Here is a 13,883-nt window from a genome sequence, read left to right as displayed (position 1 = left end):
CAGAGACCTTGACAACATATGGTGCTCCCACCCCTGTGGCTGATGATGCCAGGGATGCTGAAGGCTGCAGACTGCACTGTCACCCCTGGGGAGGGGAATGGCCAGCATCCTGCACCCTCCAGTGTGAGACTGAGCCATGCAGGGGGGCAGCACTGCCCTGGCAGGGACTGCTTGGGTTCCTGTTATGTAAGAGTCCATGGCCTATAGGTGCTGGAGATGGCGTGGGGTGGAGGGGGCTCAGACGGTCCCTGGTGTGGCTGCATGCATGGCGATGCCTGGCAATATGAGGTGCAGCTTGCAGAAGGCCCCAGGGGCAGAGTCAGCCTTTGGCAGCTGCACGAGGAGGAGCAAGAAGGAACCACCTATGGTTACTGTATTCTGTAATGGTAAGAAACTATCAAGAAGCTGTGTCTGTTCCTCTGGCAGTGTGGGCTTCCCCAGATGGGCCTCAGCAGCCCACGGTACTGTGATTGGCCTCCCAGCCATGTCAACAGTCCTTGTCCTCCAGGTGAGTGACATACATGATGGGCACCAGTCCCTTCTCGGAGCCGAGGCTGCACTGTAGCCAGTCACTGGCCACCTTGGAGATGACCTGCAGGATGTCCCCCTTGTTGAAGCTCAGCTGTCCTGTCTTGGTGGCAATGTGATGGCAAAGAGCTTTCACCTCACTGCAGGCAGAGGGACAGGAGAAAGGGTTAACTTGCCACAGCACACTCACCCCACTGAAGCCCAGGGGCCACCTTGGGCACAGAGGAGCAAGGAAAACACCCCCTGCCTCCCTCCCCAACCAGGCTCTCAGCTGCCTCCCAGCTCCCCATCGCCTGCAGATTGCAGAGTTGGGGTGGACGAATGCACAAGCTGTGTTGCTGCCCTGATCCATCCCCCGGTCCATGAGTACAAAGGGGGCCAGGTGAACCGTAACAGGCAGAGCTGTGCAAATCCCAACCCACCATGTCCCAGCACCTGCAGGATGGCCACGTGGCACCGCTCACCAGGGAGGGTGGGCAGACAGCCCCCAGGCTCGCGATACGTCGGGGGGCACTTCAGGTGGCTCTGGCTGGGGCGGCTCTGGCTCAGGGGCTGCTTCTTGCCACATGCTTGCCCCGACCGTCTGGGCCACCAGCTGGAACATGGACTTGTCCAAGCTCAGCCAGACGGAGGGCAACCTGCAAGACGGAGATAGAAGCAGGTAGTGGCAGGGAAGTATACCCGGGGGCAAGGAGCAGCTGCTCGCATGCCAAGGTCATGCCTTAGAGATCGGGCTCCTTGCAGGAAGTGCACTGTGGTCCCCAGACTGTCTCCTGGTCTCCCTCCTTTGTCCTGCACTTTGGTCACAACAACCCCATGCAACGCTACAGGCTTGGGGAAGAGTGGCTGGAGAGCTGCCTCAGTGGAAAAGGACCTAGGGGTGCTGGTTGACAGCCAGCTGAATATGAGCCGGCAGTGTGCCCAGGTGGCCCAGAAGGCCAACAGCATCCTGGCCTGTATCAGAAATAGTGTGGCCAGCAGGAGGAGGGAAGTGATCGTGCCCCTGTACACGGCACTGGTGAGGCTGCACCTCGAATACTGTGTTCATTTTTGGGCCCCTCACTACAAGAAGGTCATTGAGTTGCTGAAGCGTGTCCAAGGAAGAGTAACAAAGCTGGTGAGGGGTCTGGAGCACAAGTCTTATGAGGAGCGGCTGAGGGAACTGGGATTGTTTAGTCTGGAGAAGAGGAGGCTGAGGGGAGACCTTATCGCTCTTTACAACTACCTGCAAGGGGGTTGTGGTGAGGTGGGTCTTGGTCTCTTCTCCCAAGTAACTAGCGACAGAACGAGAGGAAATGGCCTCAAGTTGCACCAGGGGAGGTTTAGACTGGATATTAGGAAAAATTTCTTTACGGAGAGAGTGGTCAAGCATTGGAACAGGCTGCCCAGGGAGGTGGTGGAGTCACCATCACTGGAAGTATTCAAAAAACGTGTGGACGTGGCACTTCGGAACATGGTTTAGTGGGCATGTTGGTGTTGGGTTGACGATTGGACTTGATGATCTTAAAGGTCTTTTCCAATCTTAATGATTCTGTGATTCTGTGAAGCATGGCCAGCAGGTCAAGGGAGGTGATTCTGCCCCTCTACTCCGCTCTGGTGAGACCCCACCTGGAGTACTGCGTCCAGCTCGGGAGCCCTCAGCACAGGAAAGACATGGACCTGTTGGAGAGGGTCCAGAGGAGGGCCACAAAAATGGTCAGAGCTATGGAACATGGTTTAGTGGGCATGGCAGAGTTGCCTTGATGGTTGGACTTGATGATCTTAAAGGTCTTTTCCAACCTTAATGATTCCGTGATTCTGGCCGGGAGGGCTCAGCATCCTCCAGACACACCATGGCCTAGACTGGGAAGGACATTTCCAGTGTCCATAGAAGCAAGAAGGGTGCAAATGGAGAGGTAATACGGGCATGGCACAGCTACATGGGGCAACTGCACGCCTCCTCCTCACCTGTTGTGAGCAACAGGGATGGCTCCATGTTTTGCTCTCACTTAGTATGTGTTTTTGGGAGGGATGAGGTGATGATGGGGGTGGTGCAGCAGGGGTCCTTCCTGTGGAGAGGGGGCTTAGGAGCTGAGGCAGTGGTAGGGCTCAGGCAGAAGATTGAGCAAGGGTAGGAGCCAAGGAGGGAAACGGTGGTGTGGGTAGGCAGGCAGGCACGGCTGGGCAGGGGTGACAGACCTCTCCGTTCACACACTGCCTCTGATGTACCACCATGGTGTAGCCCAGTGGTTGGCTGTTGACCTGACTTCCACCTGCACTGCTGCAACCCCAGGTTAACCAGCCCTCCCAAGCCCCATCCCTACCTGTTAGGTTGCCTGGGTTCTTTTTGCACCTTCCTGGACCCAAACAAGTGTCCCCACTTGATGGTCTGGCTGCCCTTTGATGCGCTAATGCTGCTCTCCTCTTGGGGGGCTGCTACTGCTACTCCCACTCTTTGCTGAGTCCCAGTCTCCTTTTCCTTGCTGTGCTTCAGCTCTGTAAGCACCGAGTCCGGGGGGCTGCCCATCCAGAAGGGCCAGCTCCATTCCTTCACCTCTTCGCCGACTGGTACCTGCTGGGGCTTTTCCAAGGGCTCTTCCACAGCTTCAGGACTTGGCTTGCTGGCAGCCTTGGGCCTCTCCTCAAAGCTACCCTCAGCCTCTGCACCCTCCACCACCACTTTGTGGGGGGGTGGTGCCTTGCAGGTCTCCACTGACCTGGGCACAGCATTCAAAGCTGCCTTCTTCTTCTCATAGCGGATTAACTTTGAGCCTTCGGCCGAGCCCTCGATGTAAATCTGAGAGCTCTGCATGAGCTCGTACCACCAGTCCGCCTGCTTGTCCTTCTTCCCCTCCCACGTGCTCTCTCGCACCTTCTTCTGCTCTTCCTCCCTGTTGCCATCTCTGCAGGAGGCCCCCACCCCCTTGACCCTCTCACTCTCTGCTTGCTGGGGGCTGTGGCCTGGTGAGATGTCATCATCTCTGGCATCCACTTTGCATGCTTCATGGGAGGTGCTGCGGTCATAAGGATCCTCACTGATGTCCCGTGTCCGCATCAGCTGCAGGGTGGAGTGTGTGGAAAGCAGCAGGTTCTGCTTCACACGCAGCAGCTCCTTTTGCTGCTGCTGCTCTTTGCCCATCTGCATCAGGTGATGCTCAAAAAGGAGGTCTAGGTTGAAGGGTAGCAGGGAGAGAGGCTGGAGCAGGAGCAGAAGCTCCTCGAAAAGAGTCTGGCACACACTATGAGACAGGCACAAGAAGCCTACTGGCTGGTAGTGTGCCAGGATGATATCTGTAGGGCAAGAGACATTTAATTAGATGAGAGGCCTTTGCCACCTTTTTCAAGCCACCAAGAAGCTGCTGAAGCTATGGGGAAAGGAGTTGGACACTAGTTTTTGGTCACAGCTGTGACTACAGTGTGAGGCTCAGCACTGGGTCAGGGAGCACCAGATGCTCTGTGAGCTCTGGGCAAACTGGCCCAGGTCCCGGTTCCAGTTGCGCCTGCAGCCAGGAACTGTCTGTTAGACTATCCACCAGGATGACCTCTGCCACAAATGCCATGGGAGTAGGGTGCAAATAAAGAGCATCAAAGAGGGTTGGCACACATTAAGATTCTCTTTCCCACCTCCTGGAGATGAACAAGGAGCTGCCAGATCTGGCCAGTACCAGTCCCCTGCAGAGAGAGGTGTCAGGGACAGATGAATACAGTCTTTCCAGGGATCTGGCTGGGCTGAACTGTCAATCCTAACAAAATGAACTAGCATTTCTACCTGCAGCATTCATCTTTCACTTCTTTTGACCACATCCGCAGTGCCCCCCACCCAGCTTTGTTGTCAGCTCTCACTCCCAGGGAGAGAGTTGGGAACAGGATTTGTGTCCATTTGGCTCCAGTGAGATAACAAACTTACTTACACCATAGAGAGGACTTGCACCTTATATACAACCCCTTTGCCTAGTCTTCTGTGTCCTGACAGCCCTAGCTATTGCTCACACTTCCAGCTCTTAATGATGGCTTGAAACAGATGATTTTCTTCTGCTCCAGAAAAACAGGGTGCTTTCTCTTGCCACACTGCTCAGTACAAAGGCAAGTCTATTTTCCTATCTGCTCCAGAGAGAAGTGCTGACTGCATACACAGACCCGAGAAATGTCTGCTGTCAGCCCCCAAACCTGCCAGAAGATACTGGGCTGGACTTCTTGCAGTGCATGGGGCCCTGGGCTGAGCACAGGCTGAGCCAGCAGCACTCTCAGGGGATCCAGCAGGTCAAGGGTGTCTGTAGCACTGTGCACTTAGCACTCAGTCATGCTGCTTCTAAGCATCTGGCAGCTTGGTCATTGCTGCTGAGTTGTCTGTACACTCCAGAAATATTTCTGGTTGGAAAAACAGATACATTCAGCAAAAGCTGCTTTTCATTTGTCAGGAGGTTTTCCTTTCCATTTCCCATGCCTGAAGGGTTTCAGATAAGTGTTCATACCTCCAGCCATATGAAGCTCTCAGGCACTGGACAGGGAATGCAGAAATTTGGGGAGGGTTAGATCTGGTCTCCTGCAGGTAGATTGAGGGATCTGCATTGGAGGTGATAACCTTGGGTACTAGCTGCAGCTGGGAAGGACATGGCTGGCCAGGCTCTCCACAGCTCAGGTGGAGGGAGCTGCATGGAGCTTTGACTTCCACCTTGCTCCCTTTAGCAGAGCAGCCCTCCAGCAACACGTACACCGGGACTGTGTATAGTCTAGTCCTTCAGCTCAGAGCAGAGGAGAGCAGCCTAGGCTGAGAGATCGAGACACGCGTGCCCCAGAGTTTAGATCTGTGCTCTACATTGTGCAGAATTTGACCCCCACTGCAGCTCACAACCCTCAGGCTCTTACCTTCATGGTTATAGAGGTGGTTGAACCAGAACTCCAAGGACCGGATACTGCAAGAAGGGAAAAAAAGCAGGGAAAGAAAGAAAAAGTGAAAATTAACACACCCCATTCATCCTAGCTGTTCTACAAGAAGTGTGGCTGGAAAAGGGCATTTACACAGCATAGCCCTGTGAGCCTCAAGACCTAGTGAAAGGACAGTGGCTCACTCCCATCAGCATGCACTGACCACAGCGACCCAGCCTGTCACAGAGCCAGTTTTCTTTACATGAGGCATTGTGCAACCATAACCCCTAAAAATCATAGAATCATAGAATAGTTTGGGTTGGAAGGGACCTTTAAAGGTCATCTAGTCCAAGCCCCCTGCAATGAGCAGGGGCATCTTCAACTAGATCAGGTTGCTCAGAGCCCTGTCCAGCCTGACCTTGAATGTTTCCAGGGACTGGGGCATCTACCACCTCTCTGGGCAACCTGTGCCAGCGTTTCACACCCTCATTGAGAAAAATTTCTTCCTTATATCTAGTCTGAATCAACCCTGTTTTAGTTTAAAACCACTACCCCTTGTCCTATCGCCACAAGCTCTGCTAAAAAGTCTTTCCCCATCTTTCTTATAAGCCACATTTAAGTACTGGAAGGCTGCAATAAGGCCTCCCCAGAGCCTTCTCCAGGCTGAACAACCCCAGCTCTCTGAGCCTGTCCTCATAGGAGAGGTGTTCCATAGCTCTGATCATTTCTGTGGCCCTCCTCTGGACCCTCTCCAACAGGTCCATGTCTTTCCTGTGCTGAGGGCTCCCGAGCTGGACGCAGTACTCCAGGTGGGGTCTCACCAGAGCGGAGTAGAGGGGCAGAATCACCTCCCTTGACCTGCTGGCCATGCTTCACAGAATCACAGAATCATTAAGATTGGAAAAGACCTTTAAGATCATTAAGTCCAATCGTCAACCCAACACCAACATGCCCACTAAACCATGTCCCGAAGTGCCACGTCTACACATTTTTTGAATACTTCCAGTGATGGTGACTCCACCACCTCCCTGGGCAGCCTGTTCCAATGCTTGACCACTCTCTCCGTAAAGAAATTTTTCCTAATATCCAGTCTAAACCTCCCCCGGTGCAACTTGAGGCCATTTCCTCTCGTTCTGTCGCTAGTTACTTGGGAGAAGAGACCAAGACCCACCTCGCCACAACCATGCAGGTAGTTGTAGAGAGCAATAAGGTCTCCCCTCAGCCTCCTCTTCTCCAGACTGAACAACCCCAGTTCCCCCAGCCGCTCCTCATAAGACTTGTGCTCCAGACCCCTCACCAGCTTCGTTGCCCTTCTCTGGACACGCTCCAGCACCTCAGCATCCTTCTTGTAGTGAGGGGCCCAAAAGTGAACACAGTATTCGAGGCGTGGCCTCACCAGTGCCGAGTACAGGGGCACGATCACTTCCCTACTCCTGCTGTTGGCCTTCTGGGCCACCTGGGCACACTGCCGGCTCATATTCAGCCGGCTGTCAACCAGCACCCCCAGGTCCTTTTCCGCCAGGCAGCTCTCCAGCCACTCCTCCCCAAGCCTGTAGCGTTGCATGGGGTTGTTGTGACCCAAGTGCAGGACCTGGCCTTATTAAAACTCATACAGTTGACCTCGGTCCATTGATCCAGCCTGTCCAGATCCCTCTGCAGAGCCCTCCTACCCTCCAGCAGATCAACACTCTCGCCCAACTTGGTGTCGTCTGCAAACTTACTGAGGGAGCACTCGATCCCCTCACCCAGGTCGTCAATAAAGATATTGAACAAGACCGGCCCCAGAACTGAGCCCTGGGGAACACCGCTTGTGACCGGCCACCAGCCGGATTTAACGCCATTCACAACTCTCTGGGCTCGGCCATCCAGCCAGTTCTTTACCCAGCGAAGAGTACACCTGTCTAAGCCACGAGCCGCCAGTTTCTCCAGGAAAATGCTGTGGGAGATGCTGCCAAAGGCTTTACTAAAGTCCAGGTAGACAACATCCACAGCCTTTCCCTCATCCACTAGGCGGGTCACCTGGTCATAGAAGGAAATCAGGTTGGTCAAGCAGGACCTGCCTTTCATGAACCCATGCTGGCTGGGCCTGATCCGTTGGTTGTCCTGCACATGCCCTGTGAGCACCCTCAAGATGAACCTCTCCATAATCTTCCCCAGTACCGAGGTCAGACTGACAGGCCTGTAGTTCCTGGGAGCCTCCTTCCGGCCTTTCTTGTAGATGGGCGTCACATTGGCAAGCCTCCAGTCTTCTGGAACCTCCCCTGTTAACCAGGACTGCTGATAAATGATGGAGAGTGGCTTGGCAAGCTCCTCCCACCAGCATTGGTATAGATGCACTTGAGCTCGGCTATCAATTTCACCCCCAACATCGGCATGCCACCCCATGGCTCATCTCTACTGAGCCTGGTTTTATCCCCTTCCCTCTTCGAATCTAGTTTAAAGCCCTCTCGATGAGGCCTGCCAACTCGTAAGCTAGAATCCTTTTCCCCCTTGGAGACAGTTGTACTCCATCTGCTGCCAGCAGGCCCGGTGCCATGTAAACCAGCCCATGGTCAAAAACCCCAGAATTCTGCCGACAGCACCAGCCCCTGAGCCATGTGTTGACCAGGTGTGCTTTCCTATTCCTTTCAGTGTTCCTCCCTGTCACTGAAGGGATTGACGAAAACACTACCTGTGTTCCTGCTCCATTGACCAGTCACCCCAGCGCTCTGAAGTCTCTTTTAATCGCTTTTGGGCTTCTTAGCGCCACCTCATCGTTGCCAACCTGTATGACCAACAGCGGGTAGTAATCAGTGGGCTGAACCAGACCAGGGAGTTTCCTGGTGACATCTCTCACCCGGGCCCCAAGGAGTCAGCAGACTTCCCTGTGGGTTGGGTCCGGTTGGCATATTGGGCCCTCTGTACCCCTCAGAAGGGAGTCACCTATGACAATTACCCTCCTTTTTTTCTTAACAGAGGAAGTCTTGATGCATGGGGCTGGCTGACTCACCCTAGGCAACCCCCTGGATGGACTTTCATCAAGGTCCTCATGTTCCTGTCCCTCAAGTTCCAGAGCCCCGTATCTGTTGTGTAAGGGCAGCTGGGACAGTGAGGGAGGCCAGGAGGGGATTCGTCTGCCACCCCGAGCAGGGACCTGTTTCCATTCTCCCTCATCTCTTAGATCCTCTCCTTCTGCCGGGCAGCAAGAGGGCAGGGGATCCCCTGCTGCTTGTGGAGCCTCCACCTGCTGCCTTTGTCTCAGGGATGGTAGGGTGTGGCTCCACCAATCTATCTCCGTCTCACACTCCCTGATGCTCCTCAGCCTCTCCACTTCCTCTTTCAGCTCTGCCACCAGGCTGAGCAGGTCGCTCACCTGGTTGAACCGCACACAAGTGTTGTCTCCATGGGGCTCAGGCACAAGTGACAGGCTCAGGCACTCTTTGCAGCCAGACACCTGGACAGCCTCGTGCTTGAGCGGGAGTTCAATCTGGGTTGCCACATTCCTTCTGGCCACGGTTTTCAGCTGAGTGGAGACCTCTTCTGGGAGGCCAATGACCACTCGTCAAGAGAGCCTCTAGGGCTGGGGGGGGCAGGGCCCTGCCCGCACGCCTTCCCTGCACGAACTGATGTGCAAACTGATGCGCCACGCCCTTCTGACGCGCCACGCTCCAGGTCGCTCACGGTCCCTGGGTCTGCTCTTGTAAGTGAGGGGATTTGGCCGCCGCTGCTCTAGGCCCCGCCCACGCTGAGTCAGAGCTGCCGCTCATCAGGAGCCCGCTCTGCCGGCTCAGAGGGGGGACTGGGGCACCCTCTCCTTTCGCTGCCACCTTCGCGGTTTGGCCACTTCAGGAAGGGTCCCCCGGCGCGATCCTCTGCTCTGGAGCCATTCTCCTCCGTGTTTTCTTTGGATGCCGGCCAGGATACAATTGGACTTCTGGGCTACGAGCACACATTGCTGTCTCATATTCAGCTGTTCATCCCCCAGTACCCCCAAGTCCTTCTCGGCAGGGCTGCTCTCAATCCCTTCATCCCCCAGCCTGTATTGATACCAGGGGTTGCCCCAACCCAGGTGCAGGACCCTGCACTTGGCCTTGTTGAACCTCATGAGGTTCACACGGACCCATTCCTCGAGCTTGTCCAGGTCCCTCTGGATGGCACCCCATCCCTCAGGCGTGTCAACTGCACCACTCAGCTAACAACCATGTTTCCAGCAAGTTTCCTCACCGTTTAGCTCCTATGTCCTTGGCAGAGCTTAGCTTTGCTGAGAAGGGCTCTTGTGAAAGAGGTAAATCATCTACAAACATGAGACCATTGCTGCAGCCTCAGCCCAAAATATGCTGTCATCCTTTGTCAGCAGGGAGATCTGGGCCATCCTGGGTGGGGAGAGCAGGGCAGAGCTTGCTCCTGCTTGTAGGGGTCCCCCAACATTTGGAGATCTTGGGGACTCTGTTGCCACTGTCAGAGCTCTTGACCACTGAGAGGAGCAGGGAAATACCGTCCTAACAGCACTCATCCCTTTATCGCAGCTGCCTTCTGTTTAACACAGAGTGTAGCGTGCACACTCCTTATCCAGTCTGGAAGGGTCAGCCTTGAGTCCTGAACCAGGGCAATTTCTCCTTCAAAGCCTCATGCACTGGGATTCAGTGCAGCTCCAGGAAGCAGTGATTTAAGGAGGGATTTTCAGGAGTAATTTATGCGTGTTATGTCTACCCCTATATGAACCCTGACAGACAGACTCTTCCCACCTAATGTTTTGGGGCTAAAACAAGCTGACAATGTTCTTCAGTGGGCTACAGCCAGCTCTTCTCAGTTCTGGCCTGGTAGGGGTAGGTTTTGATCCTTATCACTCTCTACAACTAACTGAAAGGGGGTTGTGGCGACATGGGTGTTGGTCTCTTCTCCCAAGTAACTAGCGATAGAATGAGAGGAAATGGCCTCAAGTTGCACCAGGGGAGGTTTAGACTAGATATTAGGAAAAATTTCTTTACGGAGAGAGTGGTCAAACATTGGAACAGGCTGCCCAGGGAGGTGGTGGAGTCACCATCACTGGAAGTGTTCAAGAAACATGTGGACGTGGCACTTTGGGACGTGGTTTAGTGGGCATGGTGGTGTTGGGTTGACGATTGGACTTGATGATCTTAAAGGTCTTTTCCAACCTTAATGATTCTGTGATTCTGGAGTTCCCTGAGGCTCACAGCTTCTTCCCTCCCTCACCTACAGCTGGGGAGTGGCTTCCCAGGTTTCTTAAGTCTTTTCATTGGCAGCTATGCCTGCTTGCAGTCAAGGACCAGCACCTGCTGCCAGCCCTGGACAGAGACATGCAGTCAGCCTGCTTACTTGAGGAGGCCAAAGATGAATGCGTTGAACCTCATGGTGTGGTTGGTGAGCTCTGTGTACTGGCTGATCTTGCTATAGAGGCTGTGCAGCAACTTGGTAGAAGGGCCTATGGAGAGAAGTGAAATGTTGAGATTAGTTGTGGTCAGCAAAGCCAAAACAGCATCACGGGAAGGAGCATCAAGGCAAAGACAGAAGTTGATTGGGTGCCCATGCCCATATGTGCATTGCCCCTCCACCAATCATCAAGATGAGCTCGTTCCATCGCTTCACAAGGGGTGAAGTTGTGGTCTGTCCCAGACTGCCACTCCAAAACTTTGGGAGAGTTTCAATGGATGAAAGTACCCCAGGGACCTGTCTCCCACACTTCAGGGACAATCATGGCCCTCAGCTCAGAATCAGCAGGTAAACAGAATATTATGGTGTGTGGTTATAATTTGGGATATCTGTAGTCACAGAGATAACCCCAGAGCTGGAGATTTGCCACAAACAGGCTAGGAGGCTTCCCAGCCCTGGATGTAAGCTCTTCATGATGCAGAAATCTGTGTGGCTCTGCCATCTGTAACCTCAGAAAGGAGTTCTCCTGGATGGTAGCCACTGCCATAATCCAGGGTGCAGACTGGTACTAGCAGAGGGTGCAGGTGATGTGGGCATGCTTGAGCCAAATGAGCTGTGTGTGCAAATTTTCTTACAGACAAGGCTAGAGCACAGCTCTGCCTTATACAGTAGCTGTGCAGGGCTAAAGATGAAGGTCTAGAAACACCCTGGAAACTTATAGGAGGGAAAAGAGCATTCTTTTAGAGTTTTTTCTTTCTTTTTTTTTTTTTTATTGCTAGGAGCTATTATAGGAGAATTTAGAAATTTCAGGGAAAATGTCAATAAATATTTGGACAGAATAGAGCAGTGGCTCTCCCACCTTGCAAGAGAAGGTCAAGATGCAGATGCACCTTGTTCCACTCAGGGAGCCAGGTATTATTCTGCATCCCCATCCTTATAGTCAACCTTCCCTAGCACCTCCCAGCCACAACACAGGAGTACCGCAGAGCAATGGGCATCACTGCACAACCTGCATACCTAGCTGGGTGGATGCCTCCACCATGCTCCAGGGGATGTTCCTCCTCTGGCCAATGATCATGTCCAGGACATAAGCCTTGAGCCCATCACTCAGGATGTCCCAGACAGCAGGACACAGGTATTTCAGGATGAGATGCCCCACGTTGGGGCTCACAGAGCTATTCCCAAGTTTGGCCTAAGGGAGAACAGGCAACAGGGAGAGGGTTGGTAACTACTCTACAAGGTACAGATGCACGCAAATAGTCCAGTCCCACTTGCCTACTACAGACATCCAGCAGGCAATATCCAGGCTACGATGATGCTCAGCAGCTCTTTGAACAGGCAGGCTCTTCCCCTTCACCCTTGCTGCCTCATATACCAATTCTGGCTTGCTCCCTGCAAGGTCTGCCCCAGGCTGGGATGAGGCAACAGCTTGGGAAGAGAATATCCCATTTTGAGAAGAGGCTATCCCAGTTAGAAGGGATGCCCAGTTCTCCCTATGGGTATAACAAGGCTGTTCTGCTGGAGGAAGGAGAGAGTAGGAGCTTTTTCTGCTGCTGTAGGTTTTTTTCTTGCTTTTTTTGAAGTAGGAAGCAGCAAGCGACAGGAACTTCCAGTACGGAGGGATTAAGGAACACTTAACTCAGTGACATGCTGAGCTATAATTCCTAGGGATTACTATAAATAAACAGGGTGAGGGAAAAATGGATGGACAGAGCCCAGGTTGAGGTGAGGAAGCATGTAAGAGCCCAGCATCAGCAGAGCAGGGACATATTCTGCTGCATACAGTTCTCGAGCTGCCAAGGGGTCTATCCAAAGGGGTCAGCCCCAGGCCTTGCACATCATGTCAGTGGTCCCAGGCAGTTGTGTTCAGGGCACAGATTTTACCAGCTGAGCAGTTGGCACAGGTCCACAAAGGTCCCGAACTGAGACTGAACTTCTGGGTCAGGAATAATCCTGCCAGATCCATTGAGCATGGGAACATCAGGGACGGGTGCTGCCTTTTGACAGGTGAATCCTCGGCCCTTGGCACACTGATGCATAATGAAACCCCAGATCAAAACCACAGTGTTGTCTGACAAGTAAAGTAATGAAGGAATGTTGTGATTATTCCCCAAACCAACACTGCAAGAATAGGAGATTCACAGTGATGCTTTCAAAAGCTGTGGAAATCCAAACAGCTTTGGTTATGCTGTGGCACCTCCCCTGGTTGGCTCACTTACCAGCTGTGTCAGGAAGTTATCTTCCACACACTCCAGGAACTTCCTAGACTATTTCCTCTCTGCTGTGTTATACTTCCAGCAGATGTCTGGTAAGTTGAAGTCCCCTGCAAGAACAAGGGCTAGTGATTGTGAGACTTCTGCCAGTCGCTTGTAGAATGCTTCGTCTGCCTCTTCATCCTGGTTGGGTGGTCTATAACAGACACCCAGCAGGATATCTGCCTTGTTTGCTTTTCCCCTCATCCTTACCCATAAGCATTCGACTTACTTTGTCATCACAATTTGAATTCTATACAACCAAAATACTCCCTAACATACAGAGCCACCCCACCACCTCTCCTTCCTTGCCTATCCCTTCTGAAGAGCTTATAGCCATCTATTGCAGCACCCCGATCACGAGAGTCATCCCACCATGTTTCTGTGATGGTGATTAAGTCTTAGCTGTCCCGCTGCACAATGTCTTCCAGCTCCTCCTGTTTGTTGACCATGCTGCAAATTCTCAAGAGCTATTGTAACTAGCCTGGAGGAGAAGGGAAAGGTGAAGGAAGGTGTCTCCCCTGTAGATTGGCTCTCCGAGAAGAAAAGGTAAACACTGTAATTATTAATAGTTTCTGAGACATGGCTCCCAAAGTACAGAGATGACAGCAATGCTGAGTACAAATACTAGATTAATGTCACGATCGGCCATTTTATCATATCATAAGCCACTGTTACAAAGTACAGCAAAATTATAACCTTGACCCATCTCCCAGAGATGATAAACAGCACAATGGGGAACATATACTGCATGTAAGGTGTTCCATAACAGAACTCTGAGAACAAGCACAACAGCTTTGAGAGCAAATAAATCAAGATTGTGTCCAGTGACTACCAAACTAATATAATGAATGCTTATAACAAATTTGTTCTAATGGGCTCTGGTCA

At 52.7% G+C, this 13,883-nt stretch overlaps 1 protein-coding gene across 1 annotated transcript; it reads right to left on the bottom strand.

Annotated features, from left to right (window-relative positions):
• Positions 1-487: 487 nt before the first annotated feature.
• LOC309415202 (AP-4 complex accessory subunit RUSC2-like) lies at positions 488-13,447 on the bottom strand (the record flags this gene model as incomplete). Its single annotated transcript, XM_082012653.1, has 7 exons — positions 488-668; positions 993-1,166; positions 2,832-3,798; positions 5,374-5,420; positions 10,690-10,795; positions 11,761-11,935; positions 13,415-13,447. The coding sequence occupies 7 exons, from the start codon at positions 13,445-13,447 to the stop codon at positions 488-490; spliced, it is 1,683 nt and encodes a 560-aa protein (XP_081868779.1).
• Positions 13,448-13,883: the final 436 nt, after the last annotated feature.

Source organism: Phaethon aethereus (assembly GCF_964289735.1).
Source record: "Phaethon aethereus genome assembly, chromosome: W".
NCBI lineage: Eukaryota > Metazoa > Chordata > Aves > Phaethontiformes > Phaethontidae > Phaethon > Phaethon aethereus.
This window is presented reverse-complemented; position numbering and strand designations above follow the sequence as displayed.